Source organism: Manis javanica, chromosome 4 (assembly GCF_040802235.1).
Source record: "Manis javanica isolate MJ-LG chromosome 4, MJ_LKY, whole genome shotgun sequence".
Lineage (NCBI taxonomy): Eukaryota > Metazoa > Chordata > Mammalia > Pholidota > Manidae > Manis > Manis javanica.
Genome location: NC_133159.1, coordinates 7,710,594 through 7,724,332, shown reverse-complemented (window position 1 = coordinate 7,724,332; position 13,739 = coordinate 7,710,594). Strand labels below are relative to the sequence as shown.

At 39.7% G+C, this 13,739-nt stretch overlaps 1 protein-coding gene across 11 annotated transcripts in view; it reads right to left on the bottom strand.

The window, feature by feature from the left end:
* Positions 1-13,739, bottom strand: part of KIF1B (kinesin family member 1B) — a 132,070-nt gene that overhangs the window by 23,720 nt on the left and 94,611 nt on the right. For all 11 annotated transcript variants that reach the window (XM_036999718.2, XM_036999731.2, XM_073233171.1 and 8 more), the window contains 8 exons: positions 10,221-10,339; positions 9,244-9,329; positions 8,784-8,913; positions 8,437-8,599; positions 5,718-5,808; positions 3,871-3,989; positions 3,225-3,280; positions 992-1,100 (listed from right to left, as the gene is read on the bottom strand). In XM_036999718.2, coding sequence (XP_036855613.2) covers positions 992-1,100; positions 3,225-3,280; positions 3,871-3,989; positions 5,718-5,808; positions 8,437-8,599; positions 8,784-8,913; positions 9,244-9,329; positions 10,221-10,339 — 873 coding nt within the window. The remainder of the gene's footprint in view (positions 1-991; positions 1,101-3,224; positions 3,281-3,870; positions 3,990-5,717; positions 5,809-8,436; positions 8,600-8,783; positions 8,914-9,243; positions 9,330-10,220; positions 10,340-13,739) is intronic.

Sequence of the window (13,739 nt, the reverse complement as noted above, 5' to 3'; positions counted from 1 at the left end):
TATTACTGTAATTATATCTCCCTTATAATGCAAGTCATAATCACATTATAGATCTGTCTATGGAAAGTCAAATTTCTTAGAGCAATGTCACTACTGCCAACTTCGTACAGGATCAACAGGGCCATACCTCACACATAGGAGGAACTCAATGAATGTTTTATGGAGATGATCATGATGGCGGCACTCAGCATTGTAAATAGAGGATGATCAGGATAATTATTTATCCCCCATCCTTTACATTAACCAATACAGCCTCTTGCCTCTGTTTTAGGACTGGGATCTCTTTTATTTGTGTTTTTCCAAAAGCATCTTAGAGACAACTGTAAACAATAATTACATTCACCACTTACTCTAAGACAGTTCATCCAGAGAAGGTAAGCTGATGTTGATCACTTGGATCTAGGATAATAGTCCTCAACTGAGTATGATTTTTCCCACTACGGGACATTTGGGAATGTCTGAAGAAAATTTTTGATTGTCACACTGAAAATGTTTGATTGCTACTGGCATCCTGTGGATAGAGGCCAGGGATGCTACTAAATGTCCTATAATGTGTAGGACAGCCAGTCTCCCACGAAGAATTATCATAGTGCTGAGGTGGAGGAACTCTGGTCTAAAGAAACATTGTGCTCCCAATTTCTTCACTGAGATTATTAAGATGGTTCTTGATTATTTTATGTGCAATATGCTTCTAACTCCTGCTCTGCTGCTGACAAAATCCACTAAAATTTAGGTTTTCTTCCTTCATAACAAAGTGCCAGCTTCCAATATCTTGATGTGGCCAACAAGAAGGCAAATTATTATACTGGACAGCCAGTTCTCTGACAAACATCTGACTCAAAGGATAATACCAAGACTACCAAAATTCAAAACTGGCATTTGATAGAGACAATGATTCAACGAACCTGAATACAGGAAGAGACGCTCAAAATTACATTTCTTAATTTTGAAAAACTTTGCCTTATTAAAACATTTAGAAAGTTGGACTTACTCTCCTGTAGGCTCCAGTTCACTGATTTCAAACCAAACCAGAAGATCATATCTGCTCATGCTCTGGCCAAGGCTGGTTTTGCTCATGGTGTTCAACTTTGTAGCTGGAACTTTTAAACATTTTTAAAATGTCAGAATCTGGCATTACCTAGTAAGTGTATAAGCTTCTCTAACGTCAGTCTTCAGGCACACATTCGGGAAAGGTAGCAAGAGTTGGGGGACAGATTTCAATGCAGAAGAGCCAGAGAAACTTCACCATCAACTACAATAGAACCTCTAAATTCAGAGGGCAAGGAAAATGGAGAGTCAGTATCTCCCTTCCTCTCAACAAATTGTATCCCACGATGAGAAACCAGGTTTTGTCCAGAGTAAATGTGCTCACAAAACCATCAAGAAGCCTTCCTTAGACTCTCACGTGTTGTGGCATACAGACCACGGTAACCACGTGGGAGAGACACTGTGCGTAGAACCTAACACTTCACAGGGCCCTGTCAAAGCTGGTGGCGGGGGAGTGAAGACCCACTTCCAACCTGGTGGTTCCCAGAGCTCCCTGCCCATGAGAGTCATCTGGGGACCTTAAAGAGAGCAAAGCCGAGGCCAATTAGATCACAATCTCTAGTGGTGGGACCTAGTCCTCTCAGAGGTTTGAAACCCGTTGGTGATTCCAAGGTTCAGGTAAGTTTGGGAACCACTGGTCTGGTATGTAAATATGGCATTCTATAAGTGATCTTATGTTATACAGTTTCTTCAGACTTAAATTCCATATTCTTAACCATACTGATTAAATAAATTAGCCAAAAACCCAGTATTTCCAAAAATTTCAGATTCCACATTGTGGGCATTTAAAAACACTAGAGATTCTAAAATATGGCAATATAAGAGTTCTTTGTGCAGAATCTGAGAACATTGGAGAGTCCAGTGACTTGGGATCTAATAATTGCTCAACCACTAACTAGCTCTGTGACTTTGGTTGAGTCACGTAACCTCTGGGAGACTCTCCTCATCTGTAAAATGGACAACATAATAGCCTGCTATCTCAAAATGTGTTGTGAGAATCCACTGACACAACATATCTAAAGGGTCTTCATGAATCATACAGCACTATTCAAATATGTAGCCTATCAGCATTATTCACCCCAGCTGAATTCCACGTGATGCTAGTAAAAAAAAAATAGGTTTACTGATTCTTGGCAGTCACATGAGGGTCAGAAAGCAAAACCAGATGCTTTAAAACCACCACCATCACCACCCATTTAAATATTTTTTACTAGTAGATGGGTGGTGATGGTGGTGGTTTTAATGCGTCTGGTTTTGTTAAATCTTTAAAATTAAAACACTAATGCAAAGAATCTAAATGGACAAATATAAGGAACCTCTTCTCCCTAGAGTGGTATGAACGAGGCACAAATAGAGAGGTGCCTCCTCAGTCTCTCTGAAGGAAATGTGGTAAGATCCTGATAATGTGCTGAACTACTTTCAGCTCAAGCAGCAAGCAGAAACATCAGGGTTTCATACGTAGAGAGACAGTCTTTATGACAAGCCCCGGGGATGGTTCTACGTCTAATGCAGAGCTAATTTAGCTACTAACCATCTCGTTTAGGTACCCTCTCACTCTGGCAGCTGGGAACTGGCAGAAAGAGAAAAGGTGGCAGTGTATCAGCCCCATCCTGGAAGGTAGCAACAGCGGAGGATGCGAGCATCTTGGCATGCTCAGAAACCGTGTTCAACACATGCACATTCAAATAGTCAGATATGAAAAACCGAATCAGTTCAATCTTTCTCTCATGGTCTGAAGGCAGGATGGAGATGAGGAGCCGAGAGATGGAAAATGAGCACAGGGTGGGAATGTGGCAAGTGGGTAATGAGGAAAAAGGATGAAAACAAAGAAAAACCAAAACGAGATAAATGAACACGCAGCAAAAATTTAATATGCAAAGAAATGCCCAGTCACCTGACAGTTACAGGGAATTACATACAAAGCAGAGAGATTTAGGAACAGGGAGCTTACCAAAATCTGCAATAAGAAGACCAGAGAAATGGCAGGAATAGAGCCCATTATTTCTTATCTTAAAACCAGGAGCCAAGAATTCTAGTTCCTGCTAGATACAGGGATACGTGAAGGATACAGAGAAGTGGAGCAGGAATTTGAATGTGATTTTTATCTGAAAACTCATTCAGAATGAGAGATGTATTCACATGGAGAACATCAAGCAAAGAGCGCAGCTGGCACTCACCTGGCTTGGACAGAGGCATGGGCGGAGGGAAGAATCGTCGGGACGGCTGAGGTGGGCTGCAGAGGGGGGGAGACAGAGTTCTTCAGAAGGACTAAAAAGAGTCCCATGTTGATATTAATGGCAGGTTTAAATCCCCGTTAGAAACTGATGGTACTTTCAACTCTGGCATAATAGATACCAGATGTAATTCCACACTGTAAAACTGAGGCTAAGATTTAGTAACAGTCTCCTCGTAAGTTGGAGTTAATAAGAAAATTTCTCTGTTAACAATGACACTCTGCCATCATCCAAAAGTCCTCATCATTGCTCTCACCAAATATGATGTCTCCACTTAGACTTTATGTATATACAATTTTCATGTTATATCCTATCACTTCAACTTTCTATCCTATTCAAAGTGTCTTTCTACAAAAGATGATACTCAAGATCACCTGGGCAAAATTTAAATTGCTCTACCTACAATTAGTGATTAGGTGGCTTAGAAAAAGGGTGGTGAAGTTTCTAAAGAGAATAATATATAAAATACAGGATAATATATACAACTGTTATTATCAGTTATCTTAATTTCTCAAAAGATTTCTTCCTTTCCAGCAATGACAATAACAACATTATCAACAACAAAAATTTTTCTTTATTTGGTCCAAACCTGTTAGGCTCCTGTCCTTGTAGATGAAGTGGGTGTTGCTGATAATGCCCAAAGACTTCAAATACTATTGGTTTGGTTTTGATATATTCCACAAATGACTCAGTGACCTCCACTGCAATCTGGTAAAGAATAAAGCCAAGCTACATTAGGTAAAGATTTATTATAAGAAAACACACGTTTTTTGCTGCAATCAGAACGTCAGCACTTCTGAGTACCCAGTGACCTGCTGGGTATTTCACTGTGCCGACCAAAAGATAGGGGATCCTCCCTGGCTTCCATTTTAAGCTAACTTAACCAAGTTTCAGGCATCCAAGACCCTCCAACATTTGCCCCTCCTGACCTCTGGCCCCATCTGCTGCCCTGTGCACACTTCCCATTTTGGCTCAAACTCACCTACTGCTGCTTTCACTGCTCTCCCCTGTTGTGCCTGAAGACTGGCCCAGGCTGTAACCCTGCCTGCATTCCCGTATCTCCATACCTCTAAGTCATTCCTATACTTCAAGGCCCATCTCTAACAGAAACAACACTAAGAAAAACGTGACTTCTGACTGTGTGCCAGGTACAACGCCAAGTTTGACCCCTCTTTTTATCAATACTACATCCTTCCAGAAGTTCTCCCATCGCCTTTCTCCACCCAATCACCCACCACCAATAGAAAAAGTAACTTGAAGTATCTTTCCATCAGTGGAATAACTTTCCCTTCTCTCTACCCCCACTGCATTTAACAAATACCTTTGCAATGGCTAGATCTTGTACTCCAGTCATTTAAATATGCATCTTATTTTCCTGCCTATGACTCTAAGCTCTTTAGTGGGGGCAGAATCATCTGTGAGGCATCTGTGCATTTCCCAGTGGTGTCAAGCAGTCCTTGCATATAGTAAGCAATCAATATTTATCAGATGCAGGCATGCTCATATTTACGCAATTAAACATAAAATAGAAAACAGTGTGTTTGCTCATTCCGTTTCAGGGTTGTCATTTCCGCCCACATGCTAGAGACTAGATATGATTAGCAAGAAACTGAGATGGCTTCATGTAGTAATCCTGGCCACAAGAGCCACATTTCTCTGGGTCCAAACCCCATCTCTACCTCTTCCTAGATTTGTAACTTGGTGAGTGACTGTAACTGCCCTGTGCCGCAGTTATCTCAGCAGGATGGGGATTATGATAGTCTATGGTGTAAAGATGAGGATTAAATGAAGTAAAACAAAAAAAAGGCACTCAGAACAGTGACTGACACAAAATAGGCTCACAATGAGTGTCAGCTATGGTGATAAGGATGATGACTTTTGAATAGAGTTTGAGTAAACCTTCCAAGAAGAGATGGGAGGTGTTTTCTTACTCCCTGGAGTTCTAAGGGGCATTAATGGATCAATCATAATATGAGCCACACGAAAAACAGATTCTGAATCTTAATGTAGCTACAGGAGGTATTTAATAGTTCCCACATTATTTGAATCGAGCAATGTTAAGTATAAGCTTAGAAGACATTCATTTTAACAAAACTCATATTAAAAACGCTTATTTTTCTAGGAAGGAAATACTAAAAACAATTCACTACATTCAAACTGATGGAAGATTTTTATGGGCAGACCAACCCCCACACTACTTATGGGGCCCATTGTAATTCAGAGAAGGCTGGCTGCTCTGCTCACTGAGCATTAGCTCACCGCCCCGGCCTCTCCTTCCATTGTCTGTTCTCCCAGACCGCTCCCCCTAGCACAGCATCTCAGATGATCCTCCTTCCGCAGCAGGGCCCCGAAAGCCAAAGGAGCCCGCACGGGACTGCAGCGCACCAGCTGCTTCGTAAACCTGCAATACATTTGGCAAAAATGTCTGTCACTTACATTCTGCACATGGTAAAAGCCCAGAGGACTTCCTCTGCCATTGTTTTTCAGGGGTTCAGTGGAGAATGCTTCATCATGGCGATGCAAAAAGCTTAAAAAAAAAAGTGAATTTTGCATTGAATGGTTTCAGCAAGATCTGTTTTAAGAGCTTAACTTGGATCCCATGGCAGGAAGCATCCCATTTAGGCAGTCTTTAATTGGGCCAAATTATTTATATTTCCTTGTCAGGTACATTTTCCATGTCTCTTAGATAGCATTTTATATTTTATTGCAAAAATGGATGAAAAGTTAACTGATCCTGATCACTTAGCTACATGGATCTATATCCAAGAAAACCTTAGCACAAAGAGTGAATGCAGTGATCTCCTGAACTTTTGTCTAAGTTTTTTATTGAGAATAAGAATTATAAAATCATTTTGTATAGAAAATATCTGGGAGATTCAAATGTCTCTAAGGTAATACAAAAGCCCGTGTTTGACATACTTGCTTAGGAGTGTCTAAGACCGGCTAAGAGTAGTCACAAATGTCACCTCTTCCAGGCAGTCTTCCTGACTCACCCAGTTTTGTGTTCCCACAGCACTAGGGACCTATTTTTCTTCAGTATCAATGATATCACTGTAATAATGTATCTGTATGCCTGTCTCCCCAAAAGACAAGCAAGTATCTCCTATAGGGCTATAAATATAGAAGATAATCCTGAAATATTTGTTGAATCAGTAAGCTGTTTATTTATTCTAATAGTGAGATTTTATTGTTCTCTCTCCCTTCCTCTTAAAGAGACTGAAATAAAAAGAAGTGAAGAATTAAAAAATAATACAAAGATTTACTGCTAAACAGAAATAGCCATCAGAAAGACATCCAACAGCCCACTCAAGAAAAGGGAACAGAAGAGGGTACTTCTTTTAGGGGTCAGAGAGACTGGGATTATGAACTTGTCTTCCAGATTATGTTCTTCCAGATTAGTTCACCGAGTCTGAAGGCAAGTAGGATGCTTCTGCCAGGCATTTCAAATCACAGATGTAAAGAGTTGCCAGCACATTATGATTAGCATGTATAATGTGGTGGTGGGGGCACGGGGAGGGCTGTGCAACACAGAGAAGACAAGTAGTGATTCTACAGCACCTTACTATGCTGATGGTCAGTACGTGTAATGGGGTTTGTGGGGGGGATTTGGTGAAGGGGGGGACCCTAGTAAACATAATATTCTTCATGTAATTGTAGATTAATGACAACAAAATTAATTAATTAAAAAAAAAAAGAGTTGCCAGCAATTTGGCATTCTGTACTCCCCTGCCTTTTTCTATTTTCTTTCTTCTCACTCTCCTCCTCACCTCTCTCCTTCTCCTTCTCTCACTGCTTACTCCTTTCTTCCAAGATTTTCCTCTTTGGACCATATTTGTACCTGCCAGAAGCCCCATGGGCATTAGCTGACCTCTGATCTACACTCCTCTTGGAGCAAGTACAAATACCCTGGGTAACACAGGAAATCATCACATGGCTCTGCAGCTCTGTCTTTCCTACACAGTCCAGGTAAGAGTTTATAAAAACTGAAGAATTTGAGTCTTCTTTCAACATGAGTCAACAAGCACCTTCCTCCAGAGCTAATGCCAAGTGGAGATGCTGCTCCGCTCTCTTTTCAGGAGATTTTAGGACAAAAGTTAATACATCATTATAGTCACTTCAGGTATCAGTTAACAAGTAAGTCTTTCTCCATTAAAATACGATTGGTTGCCTGACTATTTTAACTAGTTTAACAGTGAAAGTTCAAAAAATTGATTCATCTGGCCAACTCCATCCCACCCTAAATTTAAGGCTGCTAGCAAACCATTAAATGGGCAAAATTATCACTGTATGGATAAAATTTCAACAACATTTATGAGTTATAGCAAATGATACTAGTGGCTTATGACGCATTCATCACATTAACTGAGGACTTGGCTAAAACCCATATAAAGGCAAAGCTTTATAACTGCATGAGGGCCCTTAGGAAGGCCAGCAAGAGGGATGTGCAGCAGCCATTTGGGGGCACCAGTGGCAAACTATGGGCTTTAAGAATGGGGTGGGTCAGACTTCATTGTTTTGTACTGTGGCTTTTTTCAAGTACTGAAAAGATACATTGATGTTTGGAGGTATTAAAACTTAATATTCTCAGAAAGGTGTTTTCCTAGGTAGGTCTTAAGAAGAAAGCACCTGGAGCAGAGAGGTCAGGAGGGTCATAGGGTAGAAAAGGCTTCTTGAAGTGGATAAATGAAACCTGTCACATCCTCTCTACATACTAGCTTTTTTCAGTTGATATAGAATTTCATTATTTGTATTATTTCAATTTTCCTTTTCCCAAGTATTAAGTAGGTATAACTGGTGGCTGAATAATTCATTGCCTCCAGACATGTTTATTAATAGGACATTTCAGTGTGAAGAGCACTAAAAAGATTTAATAAATAGGCTTATCTGGACTGGATCCTGTATTTCTGCAGAGGGGAACAGTCCCAACAGCACACTCTAGCGGAATGAGGTCACACTCATCCCCCTGGTGAACGCTTTCATTCTATTTAGGTTTCAATTCTTACTCCCACCTTGAGGGAAGAATGTGTGTTATTTCAGAGACTGGCAAGTGCTTCTCTCTCTCTAGTGTTAATATCTGACAAATGCAAAGCACTCTGTGCACAAAGAATGTCACCTGGGTTAACGGCTAGGTAGGCGGTGCAAAGGGGTGGCTTACTTGAACTGACAGAAGATGTCTGCGTACTCTGGGAGGATCCCACTGGCCTGCAACACCGTTACACGGAAAATGAAGGCATTGCCCAGTTTCAGGTGGTTGCCAATCTCTTCAGAAAACCCTTCCATTACCATCTTACCATCCAGCAAAGTGCTTGATTTCAAATCTAAAGAGGGTCAAATGAACACACACATGGTTCATATAGTTCAAATAACACAGAGACCACCTTTCACAGAGAGATAGGGCTCTCTCTGCACTCCTAGTTGATGAAAGTGACTATCTCTCTTGACAGTGGTTCATACTTTTCCTTCTTTGAAAATGTCCCAAATCACAGTGAACTGTCCACGTACCCAAGTCATTCATCCGACTGATTTCTTCTAGAGGAGTGATGACCTCAGAACTCTGGCCCTGTCCTTCCACAATCCTCAGCTCCTCCAAGGACAGACCAGAATGAGTCATTGCAGCCGAGGGGAAGTCACTCTGAAAAAAGGCAGAGTAGGCAGATAATAAGGTAATATGACAGCATGCTTTCCCCTGTTTCCTTACTTAGGTTAATTTGTCCAACAAATAATAGTGACTGGAAAATCATGTGGATTAAAAGCTGCCTGAGAAAAAGCAATACAATAAAATATAAATGATGGGCCTTTCCCATGGTAATTATTGGACATGTCCCATGTTCTATTGACCAACCTTTGGTTACCCACACTTTTTAGTTCTGGGAAGAACCGTTCTCCAGTGATGAACATCCTCTTTATAAACCTATTTCGTTCTCCTTCCACAAGTTCTCCTCTTTCCAGAAATTTTTCTCACCTGGCTAAAATACTCGTTATCAAAAGATATCTTAGCTGTTCCTGACTGTCGAATTCCAGAGCCATAATCAGGAGCTTCTTCATCGGCTAAGAAGGAAAAAAAAGTAAGCAAGGATTAAATGAGATTCTAAGGGGCTGAGGGGAATGACTCTTATTGGATTATAAAATTAATAGGAAAGCTGTGGAATATTAGGGAACCTGAACACAAAAGGAAACACTAAAGAGCAGGTCTTTTGCATAAACAAGAAGAATGGGAAACAGTAAAATCACATCATAGGCTGCTTCCAACTCTACTCAGGTAAACCTACCAATCTCCTTGGTTCAAGTGAGACTGGTTAATCAGTTTTATTCTTGCTATTGTTCAAATGTCATACCTAAATACTGATCCCTTTACTTGGCAAGATTATATTCAATAATACTCAACAAACTGCACATGTGGAGACTCGTATAAACTCAACACTGGGGGCTCTGCCACAGATTTCCATGGGGAAAAGCTGAAAGGTCACTAAACACAGCATAGCATTTGGAAATGAAAAATTACAGCAAAAGGCCACATTCTTTCCTCAGAATGTAGGCTGTCATGGAAAAGAATCAAGCATCAGAGTCTTGATCTATACATTACAAAACAGTAGCCAAAGGTCAGGCATCTCCAGCACACAGACCCTGAGTGAAAAATGAAGCAAGAAAAGTCCTGAAAGTCCTTTGTTATTTCTGAGGCAGTTAAGACACATTGAAAATGCAATATAAAGCTGAACCAAGAGCTGTTCTTCATGTTAAAGGAACTCCCTTTATCCTATTATTCCAAAATAGCAGTGGTCTGGACTAACAATCCATTTATGATACTTGGGAACAGTAGCTAGGAAGTAAGCAATAAAGGCTTTCTCCGAGACAGACAAACACACCAGTTTGTACCCTTGACTGCAGCATGGTCCTTAAGAACTGACCTGCTTTGTCTCATTTCAGAAGAAAGTCACCTACCTGCAATGGCCTGTACAGCCACACGCAGGAAGCCCCGCACTTCTCCTTTCTCACTGACAATGGCCACTCTGTGAATCAGGGGCACAGGATACAACAGGTTGCTTAGGTAAACAAAGGCCCTAGAGACAGAAACCAGGAGACAAATATCTGAGCATCCCACAGACAGAGAAGCTGGCTTCAGATTTACCAAGAGTACCTTCATAAAACTGTGAGCTGGCTTCTGGGCCTTGTCTTAAAGTCACCTCTCTGTTCTGTACTCTCCAACTGCCTCTGATTGCTTTTTAAGCACAAATAATGTATAAACAAATGCAAATGTTTGGTAAAGCAGTTGGCAAAGACCAACTTACACCAAATGACTCTAGGTAGAGGAGTAACAGTTGGAAGTAGACTTTCAAGATACTGCTCTATGAATACTACTAAGGGTAGGGAAGAAGGGAGCCCATTAAAGAGGTTAACTTGTTAACATAAGGAATTATAAAGAGGTTTTCTTTTGATTTTCCCAACAGATAAAACAGAAACCAGGAGACAAAAAAGGCAAGGGAATGTAACTGAAATGCAGTTAATACCTCTAAAATAGATTTCAAGTCACAGTATTATGGGTCTTTATTTTTACTCTAAGAAATGACTATTATCTTCAGGCAGGGTGACTGACACTCATGGGCAGAGAGGTTATGTAGCCAATTTCTGAGCAGAGTGAGTTTATAGGAGCCTCTGGATGGGCATCAAGATAAAGGCCAGGGAGAAGAAGAGAGCTGATCCCTAGAGGGTTGCTTTTGTTCCTGGAGTGCAAAACCTAATTCAGAAATGCACATACAAAAGGTAAGTTACAGACCTAACATTTCCTACTTCAAACAAACAGTAGCTAAGTCCTATCATATTTGTATTCTTTTTTTCTTTTTTCTTTTGTAGCTATTGATTTTTTTTAAGCAATAAAAACTGTGATAATAAAGCTTAAGAGTGTTCGTTCCATTTAGCAGATGGGAAAAACAATCTAGTTCTTGCTGTTACTCCTATTTTCCCACTTGGTACGTGTCTGAACATAAGACAAGACAAAGAGTAAACATTTGCATCAGGAAATGGAACACAACTAAAGGAAACACATGTGCCTGTCTGCTGCTTCTCCTGCACTGAATCTATTTTATAACAAAGAGGAAAGGAAGATGGAGTGGTTCTTGGGATTTCAACTCAAAGTAAGGAAAACAATTCTGAAAATAGACAAAATACACCACACAAAAATGTTAATAAAACTTTGAGCATAAATGAAATATGAATGAAAAGTATAACAAAAATAACTGCAAGTAAACACTGAACCAGACAAATGGTATCTACTTCCCTTTCAGTCTGCTCCAAAGGCGAGGGAGGGCAATGCTAAGAAACATAGGGTTAAAGCTTTATTATACAAAAATTAAAAAATGCAAAGTCTTCTCAAAAGGATTATAAACAAGACTCTCAAACATCAACTACTGTGACAGAGTTTAAAGACTAAGAATTGGCATAAGGTACCAAATGGATAATTCTACTTCCAAAGTCAGTACACACACAGACCATCTTGGTCTCTTAAAGCACCCCAGCCAGACGTGCCCAGCCACATTTTCAAGGCTTATTCCAAACACCAACTCTCTTATGACTGGTCCCCACAGTGTTATATGAGAGCAGTAACACAGGTTTCCATCACTGTTATGATATACATTTATTTATGTGGTTTAATCTGTCTGTCTCACCCACAGGACTGTAAGCCCTTGAGGGCAGGAATAATGTCTGGTTTTCCTTGCCACTATCTGCAGAAGGCCTGGCTTATTTAATAAGTAAATACATTCAATAAATATCAGGAGAATGACTGAACATTTATGTACTTAAGTGAACAACGATCTGTTCCTTATCTTTAGGTAGAAAATTTTCCAGAAAAATGAGTTATACCAGAGGGTGAGAAACAAAGTCAACTTTATATTTGATTGATTTTTCAAAGTCATACTCATGGTGGATATTAACTATATAGAATATGTTTAGGTTCCTAACCATACTTTAGTATTTTTATACTTAAAAATAGCTATTAAAAACACTGTTTTCTAATTTTTAAAAAGGTTACCATCACATGAATGTACAGCATATCATGTTCACATTCACACTCCAATAAAGTATGGTTTCAGCACACATCAAAGACGAAAATCTCCATTTTGCCTATAGCCCTGGTTATCCCAAAGGTGGGAGGATAGAAAGCATTTTTGTAGAGTGCCCTTTTTGGAGGAGAAAATTCTATAATTCTATGGCAGAGCATCATACAGAATTTTATAATTCAACGGCAGAGGCATACAGAATTCTATAATTCCACGTCAGGGGTGTCAGCGCTGCCACTATGCAGCTCCCCAATTACTCAGCAGCCCCTTGTCCTACTGAGAAAGAACAGTCCTTAGCCCAAATCAGTGTGGCGTGAAAGTCCTCCTCTAAAGTTTTTTTAACTGGAGTTTTTGTAATTACTCTGCATTCCTGAGAGTCCTTATACCTTGACCTAGCAGACTGAAGGAGAACAAGGATGAAAGAGGGGGAGGATGTATTAGCAGAAAGTTCTGTGAAGTTACATCAGAAAGGGAAACAAATTTTGTCAACATAAAGAAAAATCAGCATAATTATGGTTCTAGTTACAGGAAGAATGTCAGTTCAGGTACTTAGGCCACAGAATAACCATCTTTTGCCCTCTTCTAACCCAGAAAACTAGCTTAAACATTTTACATTTCATTCCAAATTATGATGGATGGTCCATAACATCCCAACATGCCGTAAGAGAATAGCTAAAGGGACAAGCTCTTTTAATTTTCGTTTCAAAATTCACCAGAGGCAGCCAAGGCCAGGAAACAAAACATACAAATGGAATTTCTCAAGAAACTGGAAAATTTTACAAATGAATTATATTTGCAATTAGGTGCCAATAGGGAAATCCAATCCTGTGTATCACAAGAACAGGAGAAGTTACTTCTCTTATACATACAATAACTACTGCATAACTGGGTGATGTTGCATTATTATAAATTTTGTTTGTAGGTAAGAAATGCAGTCAAGGGTGGCAATAAAGAGCTACCTTCACTTCCTGATTGCTATGATTTCATCTCCTCTCCTAACCTCTTTTTGCAAAGCAAAGTTAGTTTAGAACCTGGGAACCCAAACAAATGGAAAGGTCAATTCCTAAGTCACAGCTCCATAAATATTTTATTTGAAAATCAAGGTAGAATCGATTACTTTACACCTACACTTTATTCAGATATAATTAAAAATGAATAAAACTGAAGAGAAAAACAACACATATATCTTCAACTAGTGAATTTCCAAATTAAATGGGATTCTGACTTAAGTTTTCTATACAGCTGACTCAAAATACAAATGCTTTGAAGTAAAACTCTAACCAGGATATTCACCTTGCTAGTGTGGATGACAGAATCTAAGGGACAAAAAGATCTTTAAGGCTCTTTTTCTTTTCACCTAACTCTTCATTTTACACTTAAGAATCCAACAGGCCTCAGCTTGTGT